The sequence below is a fragment of the Colias eurytheme genome, chromosome 17, assembly GCF_061535395.1.
Source record: "Colias eurytheme isolate Ceu_HAF_F1 chromosome 17, ilColEury1 Martin Lab GWU primary, whole genome shotgun sequence".
NCBI classification, from domain to species: Eukaryota; Metazoa; Arthropoda; class Insecta; order Lepidoptera; family Pieridae; genus Colias; species Colias eurytheme.
Window position 1 is genome coordinate 2022169 of NC_142996.1, and position 15869 is coordinate 2038037.

Sequence of the window (15869 nt, forward strand, 5' to 3'; positions counted from 1 at the left end):
AAATCGTGGGTTGGATCAGTGTGTCCTAACAAAACGGTTAATTATCATAATCGTGATTTTATCTAGCTGGTATGGTAATTCGATCATGTCACTCATTTCTAGGCACGATCTGTCGCGTGTCGCGTCACTTTCTCTGAGGACGGCGCCCGCGCAAGGTTTCTGTTTCGAAGGCGCGCATGCGCTCTCTCTAGCGGAATGCCCGAGGATGCTCGGACTGGAACCTTCTAGAAGTCCTTTTGTGTAAAGATAAACAAAACTGCTTAAATATTACACAATCATTAATTAAAAGGTGCTGAGTATATGTATTACAGCTGGTACCTGGTGGTAGCCACTTTCAACAATTTTACGAAATTTACGATTGTTTAAAATGGTTTTAATGTTACATTTTTTTTTAAACTATGCATGCGAGATGCGACCCTGGCAATAATGACTTGATATTCGATTGTGCACTGTGCATCTATCCAGGGATGCTATGCTGAAAACGGTTGGTGTGAACAGAATGCATAAAACCGAGGGATATTTATTAAACACAAACTATATATAGGTATTTATCTGAACTGCCACAACTTCCTCAATCTCCAGTTACCAAGTAGGTAGGTATATAAAATTTTATTGAAGTAGCTACCTACTCATATTTGATGGAAATACATATTTGATTAGAAAACGAGTGTGACTATTATATTATTCAAAACTTTCATTGTGTAAATTAGATTCTTAATGAATTGATTTCACAATGAACTTGGCAATTGATATTGAATTAATTATTCCAAGTTCAGTACGCAAATCCAATTATTTCTGCTATCGTCGATTATTCTATCTGACCGCTATACACGCGAAAGCGTCCGTCATAGACATGCTTGCCCAATAAAAATTAGCCAAACCAAAATTTATTTTAGATATTCATTACGCCATTCACATGCAATTCACGTCTATTTTGGCAAATATAAAAATTAATTAAAACAACCATTAACCCGCATCCGCGCAATAAAAAACGCGGGTTGTCTATTACCACAGAATAAATATTCGCTATTACTTCCGTAAACTATTACGTTCGAGATATACTGAATCATCTTGTCTATGGTTGCGTTCATACTTCATAGCGACCATTTATTTATGATGCGCGAGCTCAGGCGACTAAAGAGTGCTGGGGCCTTAGACAAAGTAACAATTAAAAAACGATAACGAAGTTAGAAAAGGCAAAAATGTATGGGATTGACATACGCCGCGTTAGATCACGTGGTCTATCTAATGTCAATCCCATACATTTTTGCCTTTTCTAACTTCGTTATCGTTTTTTAATTGTTACTTTGTCTAAGGCCCCTGTCTCGTTACGCGTAAATAATATAATGCCAATTAAAATTATATAATTTTGCTACATTACCATACGTAATTCACAATATGATATATCTTGGTTAATAATATTAGATAAAAAATTGTATTCCTTTAATTAGACTGACTCTATTTCTGAGTTCGTAATAATTGTCTTTCATTGTACATACCTACTAACAAAACTACGAAATGAAAAAGTTATCAAGCATATTGATATCTTCACTTCTTTCTCCTCACATATTTGAAATACTTAGTAAGCAGCTAAAATGACCATGCAATTTTTAATTACTGTAATTATGGGTGTTGTGGGTATTTATAAAGATTGATAATGTCTCATTAAATAATATAGTTGTTGAGAGCTTTGTTGTGTAGTTTCTAATTTCTTAGCAATATTACAGATCAGAGAATTAATTATACTAGGGGATGTAACACTGGTAGAGCATTCGCTTTATATATATATATATATATATATATATATATTACTTTATTGTATGTTAATCATATCTTATACTTTAACAAGATAACTATCCGCACTATTATATATTAGACTTGATATTTTCAATCAGAAAGCAAATCAATAAAAACCTAACAACAGTTACTTTATAATTGAAATAGCGATGATACAAAAAACTCATAGCTACAAAAAGACAATGACATTGGCACAATAACACAGTTTCCAGTGCGGATGCACAAATAAACAAATTTAAAGTAAAACAGCTTGGCAAGCGCCCAACGGCAGTAGCAAATACACTTTCTGAATGAAAGTTATACATATTTATGTTTTTGTTTGTATATAAATAGATGACCACATGTTTAATATTCACATTCGAGTTATTATAATAATTATGGAATACATAACTTCATATCAATGGTAATAGAATTATTTGGAAATGGTTTATATTTTATGTCTTGAAATGAAATGTACAAGTAATTTAAATGTTTATCCTTTTTAAAATTTAGATTGTTTCAGTAGTAGACAAATATCTACAAGCTAAATAGCCGAAAAACAATTATATTCTAATAATATGTGCTAATGTTATAGACAACGGACAGTTTTAAATAGAAACTGAAATGTTTTATATCTGAACGATAAAATCCAATTCATATAGAAACAGAATTACAAAATTAAAAGTCTGATAGGAGATACTATAATTCACGAATCATACTAATATAGTTATATAAAATACAAATTAATTAAAGCAATTGAATGTGTTTGATAATAATTGCTATGAAAATAGTTATACTATAAGTATCTAGTAATTATTATTATTCTCAAGATAACATTGCAGTATTGAAGGTTTTTAAGTTATATTATCATAATTGGTATTTCATTAATCTATAGTTTAAAATAACTACATACAGAAGTATTTGGGAACAGTTTTCTAGGTAAATTTCTATCTTAAAAGTTTTTATGGTTTCAATAATGTTAAAACTAGACCAAGATTATCATATCATATGAATTTTCCCAATTAAAGGTGTAACATGATACTGTTTCATTGATTATGTATTGAACTTTTTCCTCAATAAATTTTAAAGCAAAGTAATTGTAGTATTGAACTTATATAAGCACAAAACTTAGGTATTTGGACTAAATTTGAATGACGAAAAATAAAACAGAAAACATGGTTAGGGAGCCAGGTGCAAATTGGGTTCATTATTTCCTCTCAAGAGATAATTCGTCAGAAGCATCAGAGTATAGTATTATAAAGCCTCGTGAACGTCAGCTGGCGCTCGGTTGGGGGGGTGAGCGGTTGTAGCCTCCCACGCACGTAGGAAAAAAAAATACATTCATTCATTTCCTCTCAGCTAAAAATTTGTCAAATTGTAGCTAACCCAATATCTCAACGAAAAAAAATAATCAGCTGGTTACAACGTGGTGTATTGTACGTCAGCTGGTGTCTCGAACATGAAAAAAGAACAATTATTTTCCGTGATTTCCTCTCAAACAAAAATTTACCTGATGATAGCTTATATGTAACTGTGGATAAATATATAAGTCAGCTGGCTGTATCTTGGTGGAAAAACCGTCAGCTGATACTTTGAAAGTTATTACATAGGAGTTAGACAGAAGCATCTATTGCCAATTTATATGCATCAGCTGACTAGGTTTTCCTCAACTTATTGCTAGCTGATTTTTTAACCGACTTCAAAAAAAAGGAGGAGGTTATCAATTCGGCCGGTATGTTTTTTTTATGTATGTTCAAACAAACAAACTCAAACTCAAACATTCATTTATTCAATTAGACTACTATTTAGTAGCACTTTCGAATCGTCATTACATAGTATTTTTAACATTTACCACCGATTCGGAAAGCAGTATCTATGGAGAAGAATCGGCAAGAAACTCCATAGTTGCTCTTTTAAATAATGTCAATAAATTTACATAATATGTAACTTATATCTACCTAACTAAATAATATGCCAAAGAACTGTCCTGTGGTTTTTACGCGACAACCCTCCATGGGTCTTTATCGTCCATATATTCCTGAATACTGTAGTACGCTCTCTGAACTAGTACATTTTTTATGTAAGTTTTAAATTTAGAACTTTAATATTGTGAGGAATTCTATTGTATAAGCGTATACCTTGACCCATAAATGAATTTTTAACTTTAGCTAATCGGAAAAATGGCATTTCAATTCTATTCTTGTTCCTTGTGCCATAATCGTGTCTAAGTCAGAGCTTTTGTGTACATGCAAGATATTATTAAATATATACTGTGATGGTACAGTAAGGATACCAGTATTCTTAAAATGATCTCTTAGTGAGTCCCGAGCACGTAAATTATATATAGAGCGAATGGCTCTTTTCTGTAAGATAAAAATAGTTTCTATATCTGCAGCCCTGCCCCACAGTAGAATTCCATAGGACATAATGCTATGAAAGTAGCTGAAATAAACCAATCTAGCCGTATCTTCATCGGTGAGATGCCTTATTTTTCGGACTGCATATGCAGCAGAACTGAGCTTACCTGCAGCGGTGTTGACATGGGCTCCCCACTGTAGTTTCTCGTCCAAACCGTTCACCGATTACTCCGAGGTTTCTGAAACGATTGACGTGATTCTTTTTTTTTTGTTTGATGCGGAATGGTGTCGAATTGGTCCCATAAAAATTCGGATTCGAATTTATTCGGATAGGCCCAGTAGTTTTTATTTTATGAACATTTTTGTCTAATCTCGATGACTTAATTGAAATGAAGCAAGTAAAGTTGATTCACTTCCTGGTAACCGATTGAGCTGAACTTTTGTATACGTATGTAAATTGGATAGCGATGAAACATTATCATGATATAGAGCTGATTTGATGATGGAATCGGAAGGTGGCCATAGGAACTCGGTAATATATTGACTCAACTTTAGGTATCGAGTTTGGGCTCGTTGGATTCGTGTTGAAAAATACACTAAAAAGTATTAAATAAAAATAACTACGTTAATCATTGATCTTTTTTAGACGATTAAATCCGTACATATGGCAAACAAACTCTTCATTTAACATTTATTAACATTTACGAGAAATTATTTCAATCTGACTTTATGTTGACGTCCTGCAAAACTTACATCGTTGGTATATAACGACTCTGATAATGAATCGGAAAGAGAGGAAAGTGACTCAAGCCAGAGCGAAAACGAATAAATCATATTGTTCTCATTATCATGTTTTATCAAGTTTATATAATAAATATTATTTATCGAGTAACTAGTTCATTTATTGCTAATTGATTATTTAATTATTTAAATATATAAAATTATTTGATTTCATACTTATTCGTTTTAAAAATATTGATACTGAATGTTTATTTCAACTTAACTCTTATATTGAAGCGCAATGTCGAATAATTAAAGATACGTCATTTCCTCTCAGATGAAAATTTGTGAGCTGATTGTTAATATACTGATGCGATAAATAAAAAAAATCAGCTAGCAATAAGTTGAGGAAAACCTAGTCAGCTGATGCATATAAATTGGCAATAGATGCTTCTGTCTAACTCCTATGTAATAACTTTCAAAGTATCAGCTGACGCTTTTTCCACCAAGATACAGCCAGCTGACTTATATATTTATCCACAGTTACATATAAGCTATCATCAGGTAAATTTTTGTTTGAGAGGAAATCACGGAAAATAATTGTTCTTTTTTCATGTTCGAGACACCAGCTGACGTACAATACACCACGTTGTAACCAGCTGATTATTTTTTTTCGTTGAGATATTGGGTTAGCTACAATTTGACAAATTTTTAGCTGAGAGGAAATGACTGAATATATTTTTTTTCCCTACGTGCGTGGGAGGCTACAGCCGCTCATCCCCCCAACCGAGCTCCAGCTGACGTTCACGAGGCTTCATAATACTATACTTTGATGCATTTTACAAATTACCGCTTGAGAGGAACTTGGTCATAAAATCTGCTGCTGGCTCCCTAACTAACAGGTTATGGTGCACTTTTCACATTAACTAATGGGAATACAAATAAGTTAATGGTAATAATTAATTATCCTTACGAGGCAATGAGCTAATAGCCATAAAACGAAATTCTAAAAATAATGTATATATCGGGTGTTCCACGACAAATGAGTCATGAACGTTCTATATACAATAATCCAATGAAGAAATGACCTCATCTCAACATTTATGTCAAAACGTAAATCTCAAAACATAATGGTCATATACATAATGCATCAGACACAAAACAACGGCAAGTGACCTAAATAACATGCATTACAAGTGCAGTAATAGTATACTTTCATGCATATACGAGTCTTCCATACAAGTCGTGTTCTCAAAACTGATAATTGTAAACGATTTCGAGATCATTGAATAGCGGCAAAAATCCCTGACATTGCCAACTCTACAAAATATGAATATCAGCTAAGTGCAATGTTGTTAAGGTGACCGGAGTAGATAATCCTGAACAAAACACGTGCTAAAATAAAACAATACCTTAATAATGAGCTCGATTTCAGGAACGTCTCCGTTCGCCGTTCCATTTTCAGCAATTTCATCCGACATCGTATTTTCAAATAAACACTCGACTTAAAAAAATATTCGACAAATATTCACTGAACACACAACCGTCACTCAGTCACGTTACAATTTTACTAGCTCACTTCAGGTTATTCAGTAATTCACTTGACCACAGATCTAGCACTAGTAGATATGCAATGCTATGGTGAAACGAGATAGATAGCTACGCTTTCACTATGTGAGTGAAGGGGATGTAGATACGTTTTTTTTGTCCTTATCTGCGTGGCCACTTTTTAGATGGCCCAATGTCAAATCTGGGCCAAACAAACAAAGCAGATCTGATATTTAATTAGTTTTCTTGTGTCTACTGTTCTTTTTGGTGATAAATACATTTGGAAGTTAATTATAAAAGTGTTCTGAATGTCCTACGTGTACTGAGTGTTTATAATTATGGGTGGTTGCAGCGTATTAGGCTATAACAGCCGCACGGAAACAAACGCCGATGGAATTTCGTTTCATTCGTAAGTAAACAATTAAATATAGATACATAATATCAGAATCATTTTATTTGACTGTTTCCTATCAACTGATCATTCTTATTGTTAATATTTCGTGGTAGTTTTAGGTTTTAAGTGTAAGATAACCTCAATCACAATGTTGCCTGCAAATGGGAAAAAAAGTCCACAAAATTGCAAAAAAATGTTTGTCCAATAGTTTTCCAACGTATTCTGGCATTCGTAAAATATGGATTGATGCTAGTCGGTAAAATTGGGTACCATCTAAAAAGCGAGAATATATGTTCAAAGAATTTTAACGCAATTTTTTTGTTTGCAAACCTAAATTATCTCTCCTTCAGTCAAATGCTACGCCAACAATAAGCATGAATGTAATTACTTATCTACATTTTAAGAAGTTGATTTTAAATCACAATCAAATTCCATTGTTAGATTTCCCTATAACCCTAAGATAGATTATTTTCATATGCGTTTATTAAACTTTGTTACATATTAAATTGCTTTTAACATTAACTCTCTAGTAAAATAAAAGTAAAATATAAATCTAAGAATTTATATTTTTTTAGTTTGAATCTGTGCAGTCAGTATCGGCAACACAAAATGATGATCCAAATTCCAATACCATCAACGAGCTATAGAGGAGTTAAAAGGAATAGACAGAAATCAAATGATTAAAATGTGTCCCCAGGTGCTAAAACTCGAAAACTGGTTTGTACTAAAAATACATCTTAATTAATAAAAATAACAAGTTATTTGGTAATACATACTTAATAATGGATAAAAAATTATAACCGGAGTAAATTAATCATTAATTCCATTTTATTTGCCATTAATTGTTAGCATTTCTCTTTAAAAAATGTTTTTATTTCTAAAAGCAGAGTTGTTTTGATGCCATAGTTTCAAATTTAATATATTGAAGTATTTTTATTTCTAATTATTTGCTATATATGTATATTAATGTTATACTTTGATACCAATATATTGGTATTAAAATAATTAATACAATGGCCTTGACACAAAAAATATTTTATATTATAAAATTTATTTTTTCAGTTGCAGAAGCAAAAACAGATATCAGCTAATCGTCTTAAGAAATTGCTTGTTAAATGCTTATAAATATGGAAGAAACAGAAGTTCTCCGCAGCATCGAAAACGGAAATAAATATTTTCTAAAACTCAAGGAAACGATATTCAAGCCAATTACGCAACTTTTCCTTATATCTAAATTTCATAAGCCCAAAAGCGTACGTTTACGTACGAAAAACATTCGACATCGGGCTATGTAGATTTTGTACCTACTTGATTTTTATGTTCCAATATTTGTAATCGGCCCTTAGCACAGAAATTTATACATGTGTAAAATAACCTATGATAATAAAACACATTGAAACTGTATCTGAATTTAATATTCCTTTATTTGTGGTCTTCCCTTCTCGAATGTATATTATGTTTATAAAAACTACAAAGGTAAATTTTCATTAAAAATACGTCCTCAAATTCACCTAATATTATTTATTTATTACACTGAATTGTAATAAATAATTAATGTTAGAGTGAATTTGAGGACGTATTTTTAATGAAAATTTTCCCTAAAATGTAGGAATGTTTATAAAATGGCAACACTCGAATATAGAGCGAAATGCACTGAGGTGGCCACGCATGTTCGGAATCTAGTAGTGCTAGATCTGTGCACTTGACGGTTGGGGCTTGGGCATAGACTATATTATACTTAATACAGAGAGCTTGGGCACCTGTTTTGTGAGAACTTCACGTTGGAATCATTGATGACTTGAAGGAGCTTGAAGAATTAGCTTAACCCTTAATAAAACGCTGGGAGCTATACTTCCCACGTCTCAGATTGAAGTAAATCGTGTTTTATTTTTATATGCTTAAACCTAATGCAGTGTAATATTTATCTACGCAATCTTAACATTTTAGAGAACTTTTTTTCATGGAAACACTTTTCAGAGAATTATTACATGTCATGGTAAACACACGTCAAAGTCAGGTGACGTGATTTTGCAGCCGAAAACGACCGTTATTTTTTAGTTTTTGGTGTAGTGCTCAAAAAAAATTAGATAAGTAGATTTGAGTTCTAGCTATGTAAACTAGACTATATTACGGTTGCGTGAAACGTAAAAATATGCCCAGAATCTTTCGTTTATACCTTGAAATTAAGTCTTTCAGTGGGAAGATATCATCCCAGTGTTCGTCACTGCACACGACATTCGGAAATTCTATATATAAAATCTGTGTGTCTAAAAAATCTTTTTTAGTTGGTATAAGCAACTTATTTATTGTTATTCGTTATTTCCTGATCAGATAATTAGAAATCTTAACTCAATACATTAGTATTTACCTATTGTTTTTATTTTGTTTTAGAAAAATGCCATTTTTGTGTTGAAGTCATTCATTTTTCAATTCCCGAATTCTTCCCTCAGTAAAAGAAACTTGCATTGATGAGTACTTTCACCTCCTTTATTAAAAAACTTGATCTTTATAATTTTTTACGATAACATTAAATTCACAAGTGGAGTCAGGGCAACTAACTAGTGTTTTAAAATATCTATAATTTATATTAATATGTCTGGAGTGGACACTGGGAGCTATAGTTCCCACCTTTCCAAACTTTTTACAAGAGAGAACAGATGACGGGATATATACTTCCCACCGAAAAAAGGGTACTTCCCCTCCACTAACCCCTTTTTTGTGTGTATTTTTGAAATCTACGACCCAAAATTACCCAGGAACGTATCTTACTTTTTTGTTAGCTCCTCCACAGGCTCGCGTTTGAATAAGGGTTAAATTAATAGTTTGTTTCGTTATAGTAGTAACTACTAATAATAATATTATATAGATTTATTTATAAGAAACTGTACCTATCTAGAGTCTAGTTTTGATAAATATTGCAATCTTATTGCAATAGACAATAATTAAGTATGCATAAACTATAGATCAATATTCACCACGCATTACTTGCTCTGTGCACCACACTTCATAAGTCTATAATCTATGACATTGACAGTTGACATTTCCTTGTTGATCACGTATTTTATTGTTGTTATTACTCATATTAGTTTATTTGTAAAATTATCTGAATTGGTTTCCATATTAAGTTAAAAATGAGTTCAAATGAAGTAGAACAAGCAACGACAGCTCCTAAAGAATTGTCATTTGCTGAAAAGCAAGCAGAACGCATGAAAAGACTCCGAACCTTGCACAACGCTAGAAACGAAGCAAGGTCCCACAATCATCAAGAAGTTGTAGCTGAAGAAGCTAGAAACAAGTTGCCATCAAACTACGAAGCCAAACGCCGCCAAGCAGAATGGTTAATGGACGACCAGAATAAACGCGAGGAAGCATCCAAAGAAGGGAAAGATTACGACCGAGTCAAATTACTTAACATATCAGCGGTAGAAGCAGAAAGATTGGAACGTAAAAAGAAGAAAAAGAACCCAGATCAAGGCTTCTCGACCTACGAGCAAGCGACAGTTAGACAATATAACCGTCTCGTCAAGAACATGCCGTCAGCAGATATGGAGCAATATGAACAGCAGAAGCAAAAATATGGCGACGCCTTTTACGGCGGTCCGAACGTTATTATTCACGGGATGCATAAAGACAGGAAGGAAGCAGTGGATAAAATGGTAGATGACTTGGAAGGACAGATTGCTAAAAGAGCTAAATACTCTCGGAGACGTACACACAATGATGATGCTGATATTGATTACATTAATGAACGGAATGCCAAATTCAACAAGAAGTTGGAACGATTCTATGGAGAACACACTGCAGAGATTAAACAGAATTTGGAACGAGGAACTGCAATATAAATTGCATTGTTTTTATGTTATTCTGTAAATAATGTAAATCTATTAAGAAAAGGACAATAATGGTATAAAAGAGTGACTTCTCTTGAATTTTTTTACAGATAATTTTATTAAATTGAGTAGTAAATCTTATTTATCTGGATTTAAATAATTCATAATAACAGTTTACACATGAATTTAGATTCCTAGGCACTTTTTAAAAGTATTTATTAGCATTTCAATGAAAGGATTTGAAAATGATATATTAATGTTTTTAGTTCTCCAAAAATAATAATGATAGTAAATTGAATACCATCCCTGTACTGTTCATATAGCTACAAAGGCAGATATAATTTCCAAAATGGATTATAAGTGAAATAGTTAAATTCAATATACAAATTTCTTGATACTCTCATTTCCGATGTTCTTTTTTAGAATGTATTTTTACCATTCTTCTTCAAAACTTTAGATCTTAAACTGTAGGATAAGATAATAAAAAACAAGTTAAACAAATTTCAATAACAAGTTTTATTTTGATACACATGATAGTAAGTACATATACCAAGTATAAGATACATATCCTCTAATTACTATAAAGCACTAGAAATGGGTAAAACTGTGCAAGTTTTAACATTTTTGGTGACTTGTAATAAAATAGGAAGTCCAATTTATTTCTAACTAGCTGCTCCGCGGTTTCACGCGCAATGCTCCGCTCCTGTTGGTCTAAGCGTGATGATATATAGCCTTCCTCGATAAATGGGCTATCTAACACCAAAATAATTATTCAAATCGGACCAACAGTTCCTGAGATTAGCGCATTCAAACAAACAAACTCTTCAGCCTTAAAATATTGGTATAGATGTTGCAAGCAGTAGCTAACTGTCTAATGACTAGTGATAAATATCTAATTTATATTCAGTACATTTTTATAAATTAAAAACATTTGTAAATATTATGTACCTACTTAATTCTTAAAGTTCTTTAAAATGATACGAATATTTCGATGATAGTTTTGTTCATTGATTTCTTTTGAGCTTTTTGTAGAAAAACATTGTAAGCCATCGATTTATTATATTTTCGAATAGTGACTCATAATTCAACACGTATTCGTTAGGTACAAAATAATTTAAAAACTTGCACATTTTTACGATAATAATCAGAAGCAAAAATAACAATACATGGTACTTACTCATAATATATACAATTATAGCTTTTTATCTATTTAAAGCACGCTTAGATTTTTAAGAAATGTGGATATATTATATACTATTGATTTCAACTTTGAAGTTTCAATTATATTACTGTTTCTACTCTAGTTGATTTTTAGGTATTCTGATGGAAGTTTAATATATATGTTGCCTTTCAATTGCAATTAAAATCAAAGCATGCTAAATAGATTCAAGCTAAAGATGAGCACAATTTTATTTATACATACAAATGCTTTTTACTTAAAATAAGTACATAAAGCTGAATAATCAATATGCCTTCAAAATTCTATATGATTGCAATTTTTTTTCCATTTAGAAAATAACAGGCCTATTCAGAGCATGGACTAGAAATCACAGTTTAAGTTACAAATTTTACCAGTTCCTTTTGCATACAGATTACCAAGGTTCAATCATACGACTTTGATATTTGGTTGATTGCATTATGCTTGGATGTTACCTACTTAATACTTTATTACTACATCTGAAAAGCCTTCCGACTGCTATCACAAGCGAATTCGACCAGATAAGTACAAAATAACAATAATTATCTCAACATGCGTATGTTGGGAAGGCATCTAATATTAAAAATGTAATGAGGGTAGTTACTAAAATTTCTTGTTTGTAATTTGTAGTAGCGTCTATTGTTCATGACTATTAAAGAAAAACATCAAAAGTAAAGCTTCTCTAAAGCACGTTCATTATTGTTGGGCAAGGAATTTCGGCATTATGTAGTTAGGATTTTTTAAGGTCTTAGTGAGAGCACAGAATATGTTGTGTGGTCTTAGTTGTATTTCACATGTGATTAAGCGTTACATTTTGAATATGAACCAAAGAATATGGAAGATTTGCAGATAGGCAGTTTGGGGAGAATTATTAAAGACTTGTATTTATGGCAAACATTTGATGAGCAACAGTTGCATAACAATGTTTTTATTGAAATATTGTCGCTCCTCGGTCGAGAACTTTTCAGTGCATGCTTCATGCAGTGTTGCGGGTTGCCAGCAAATCCGCAATATGTCTATTCAACTAGGTATTACATTTGTTTAAATGTTTACAATGAATACGAATATCACAACGAGATGAAAATATACGGACTTCAAGGGAGCTTCGCTATCCATTTTTCTATGGATAAGTAACGCATTATCCGTTTATCATAGAATTATCGACAAAATATGTAACATATTAATTGTAAGTATAACAGCTGTAATCTATGATCTAAATTAAAGAATTGCATATATATTAGCAGGGGCGCGGCATATCTATGTTTAAGGTATAATACTTATGATAATCTCACAATATTCGGTCATTGATGAGTAGATCCAGGATAAAATAATTTAACTACGGTTTCTTTATTAAACATTGATTAAGAAACAATCATTATCTTTAGAATACGACACAAATGGTCTAGTAATAACTGATTATCATCAATATTAATAAAAGATAAGCAATGGAAGTGTTTATCTCACTATAGCAATTCTTGGAAGAGCATTGTGATAACTCATTTTATCTAAACAATTTTGATAAGGTAAACTTTTTTAACTTTATTTGAAAACACAGTGATAAAATTGATACATGTATTTGAAATCAAATATTCATTTTGTGTTGGTAGACGTTTACAATTGGGATTACTAATGGACCTTCTAGTACCTATTCTATTTTCTATGTCCACGGATATTAATTAATGTCTTCATAAAATAATGTCGAACCAACAATAATTATGGCTTTTATTATATTTTTGTCAGACGTCTGTCCTTAGATCATGACTCAGCAGGAGAAGCCAGGAGATGCTAAGCAAGTTATATTTAAATAAAGCAAAGGCAAAAAAAATCACTTCTAGATATAGTTCTGATTGGTTTAGGCGGCTCTATTTATTTCCTCACAAAGAATATTTGAGTTCTTGAAATATGAATCATCGTTGCATGTCGTTGCTCAGTCGTCAATTCTCGTCAAGAATGTATCTTAAAATTCTTTGCTCTTTGCTGCAAAGACACTGTTTTCAAAATGTTATACATCTCATACTTTGGTTGTTTTACATAATCGCTTACAAACTCTTTATTATCTTCAAGTATTATTAAAAGCTAGTAACACTGGATAATAAACTTTTTCATCATCAATCCATATATATTGTATCGACTTTAAAAGGAATAATCGAAACAAAATTACAAGCGATATAAAATTCTGTAAAATAAGTAGGTATATTAAACATTTATATTGGAGGACAATAATTAAGGAAAATACTGTTGTTAAGTTTCAGAAGATACAATCGACAGAAGACATAGGTATTTAAATATTTTATTGATCTTATACATGTAAGTGTAAATTCGTCGTTTTGATTTAAATTATTTTACATGTTGCTTCAATCATTTTCATTCGTGTAAGAGGAAATTTGACTCGGTTTCTTTTAGAGTAAGTGTAATTTACTTAGTTTATCCTTACAAATTGTTCGGGAAGTTTAAACAAAATCTACGGATTCAATTCATTGACGTATTATAAACAAATAGACTGCAATTATTTTGCTTGTTATAACTTAAAAGGTCGTCAAAAAATGTCCGAGCACGTGATACAACACATTTCAATGAAATTAACACCTTATTACGTTGCAATAATGTTCAGCCTGTTGTATGCAATCATTCAAAACTCTGCCAAATAGATAAGTAGGCAGAGATTTGCTTTGGACAATTTTTGAGCGTGATTGTGAGTCTAGTTGTTTATTTTACATAAACGCTTCAATCGTCTAGTTTTAAGCCGATAGGTATAACATCTTTTCTTGTCATTCTCACGTACACACTACATACTTAGTTACAATGCGATTATCCACATAAAAGTGGCGGCATAAGACTTACATCTTTTTAAGCCAAGGTATTGAATCTTTCACAGAACTGAATTAAATTACATTTTTTAAAGAATTACATAGTTAGTTATGTAAAAAAAAACATTTTTATGCAAATTAATAAATTATTTATCTTTATTTAAAAATATAGATAAGTAGTTAAGTATTCTGTGCTGTTTTAAAAGTACGTATAATATGTAATATTTTATTTTGATATTGATTTTAAAGCGTATATTTACAACATTGTTGTCGATGTCTGGGATTTTAGATAGAATAATGATTTTACAAGTTATGAAGTTACTAATTTGGTTGAACTATTTAGCTACGGTAAATTTTTCATTCACAAAAATATATATATATACAGCACCATAGCAAATGTGGTGCTTTTGTATATTTTTCTTTTATATTTATATTTTTAAGTACATTATATTATGTTTGTTTTAATATACCTACATATAATGAATAAATAAATATTTTTTACTTACACGAATTGCATTGATTTTAAATCGATGTAGGTATTTAGTTATATTTTCTCCTAAACAGTCTACTGTGAATACATATGACTTCATTTCTGTTGCGGTTCACATATTATATCAATGAAAACAAAATTCTAGTATCATTTTTCTGGAAGATACTTAAATTCCTAATTTGAAACAAGCTTCTATAGTGTTTCTACTCATAAACATATCTCTTATTAAGTAAAAGAAAAAATAAAATACATCGTCTCGACTTCATCCAAGCTTTGATATAGATTTCTCAGTAATTTATCAAAATATCTAACGATAAATACAAAATTGATAAGATATTTTAAATAGTATGTATTACAATAGGTACGTACTTATAGATTATTTTCACTACGTAGTACTTTCCTATCCACCTAAAGTGCAGCAGTGATAAAATGTAAATAACATACAGTTATTCGCATTTGGTACAACAGAGCACTCGAGTGAGAATAGGAAAGATTTGATTTCATACTTTATCGTTATTTTCCCGAAGCCTACAAAATGCAATCATAGACAAGCCTTCTTACAATTTGGAATGTGACTCAAAATATCAACGTAAAATCAGACTTTAATGACCAAATGCGAATATCACAGATTGTTTTCGACTACTGCACTTAAGATAGATTAGAGAACTTGTAATTCGTAGATATTACTTCGTTTCATAAAACCCACGACCGCACAATCTCTGAAAACGAAAAATTTTGGATTGTAGTTG

General features: G+C 31.3%; 2 protein-coding genes and 1 long non-coding RNA gene across 4 annotated transcripts in view; 2 read left to right on the forward strand and 1 right to left on the reverse strand.

The window, feature by feature from the left end:
- The window catches only part of Clic (chloride intracellular channel protein 5), a 49976-nt gene extending 43533 nt beyond the window's left edge, over window positions 1-6443 (reverse strand). For both annotated transcript variants that reach the window (XM_090111378.1, XM_090111377.1), the window contains exon 1: window positions 6266-6443. In XM_090111378.1, the coding sequence (XP_089967504.1) occupies window positions 6266-6334 (69 nt within the window). In that variant the 5' untranslated portion in view covers window positions 6335-6443. The remainder of the gene's footprint in view (window positions 1-6265) is intronic.
- A 96-nt stretch (window positions 6444-6539) lies between these two features.
- Window positions 6540-8205, forward strand: LOC149901038 (uncharacterized). The gene is made up of 3 exons (XR_016457655.1): window positions 6540-6810; window positions 7371-7512; window positions 7858-8205. It is a non-coding gene; the product is annotated as an uncharacterized LOC149901038 (long non-coding RNA).
- Window positions 8206-9820: 1615 nt separating this feature from the next.
- On the forward strand, window positions 9821-11570 carry LOC149901039 (pre-mRNA-splicing factor Syf2). Its single transcript, XM_090111572.1, has one exon. It carries the CDS (start codon window positions 9927-9929, stop codon window positions 10635-10637), a length of 711 nt encoding a protein of 236 aa, XP_089967698.1. The 5' UTR covers window positions 9821-9926; the 3' UTR covers window positions 10638-11570.
- The last annotated feature ends 4299 nt before the right edge of the window (window positions 11571-15869 follow it).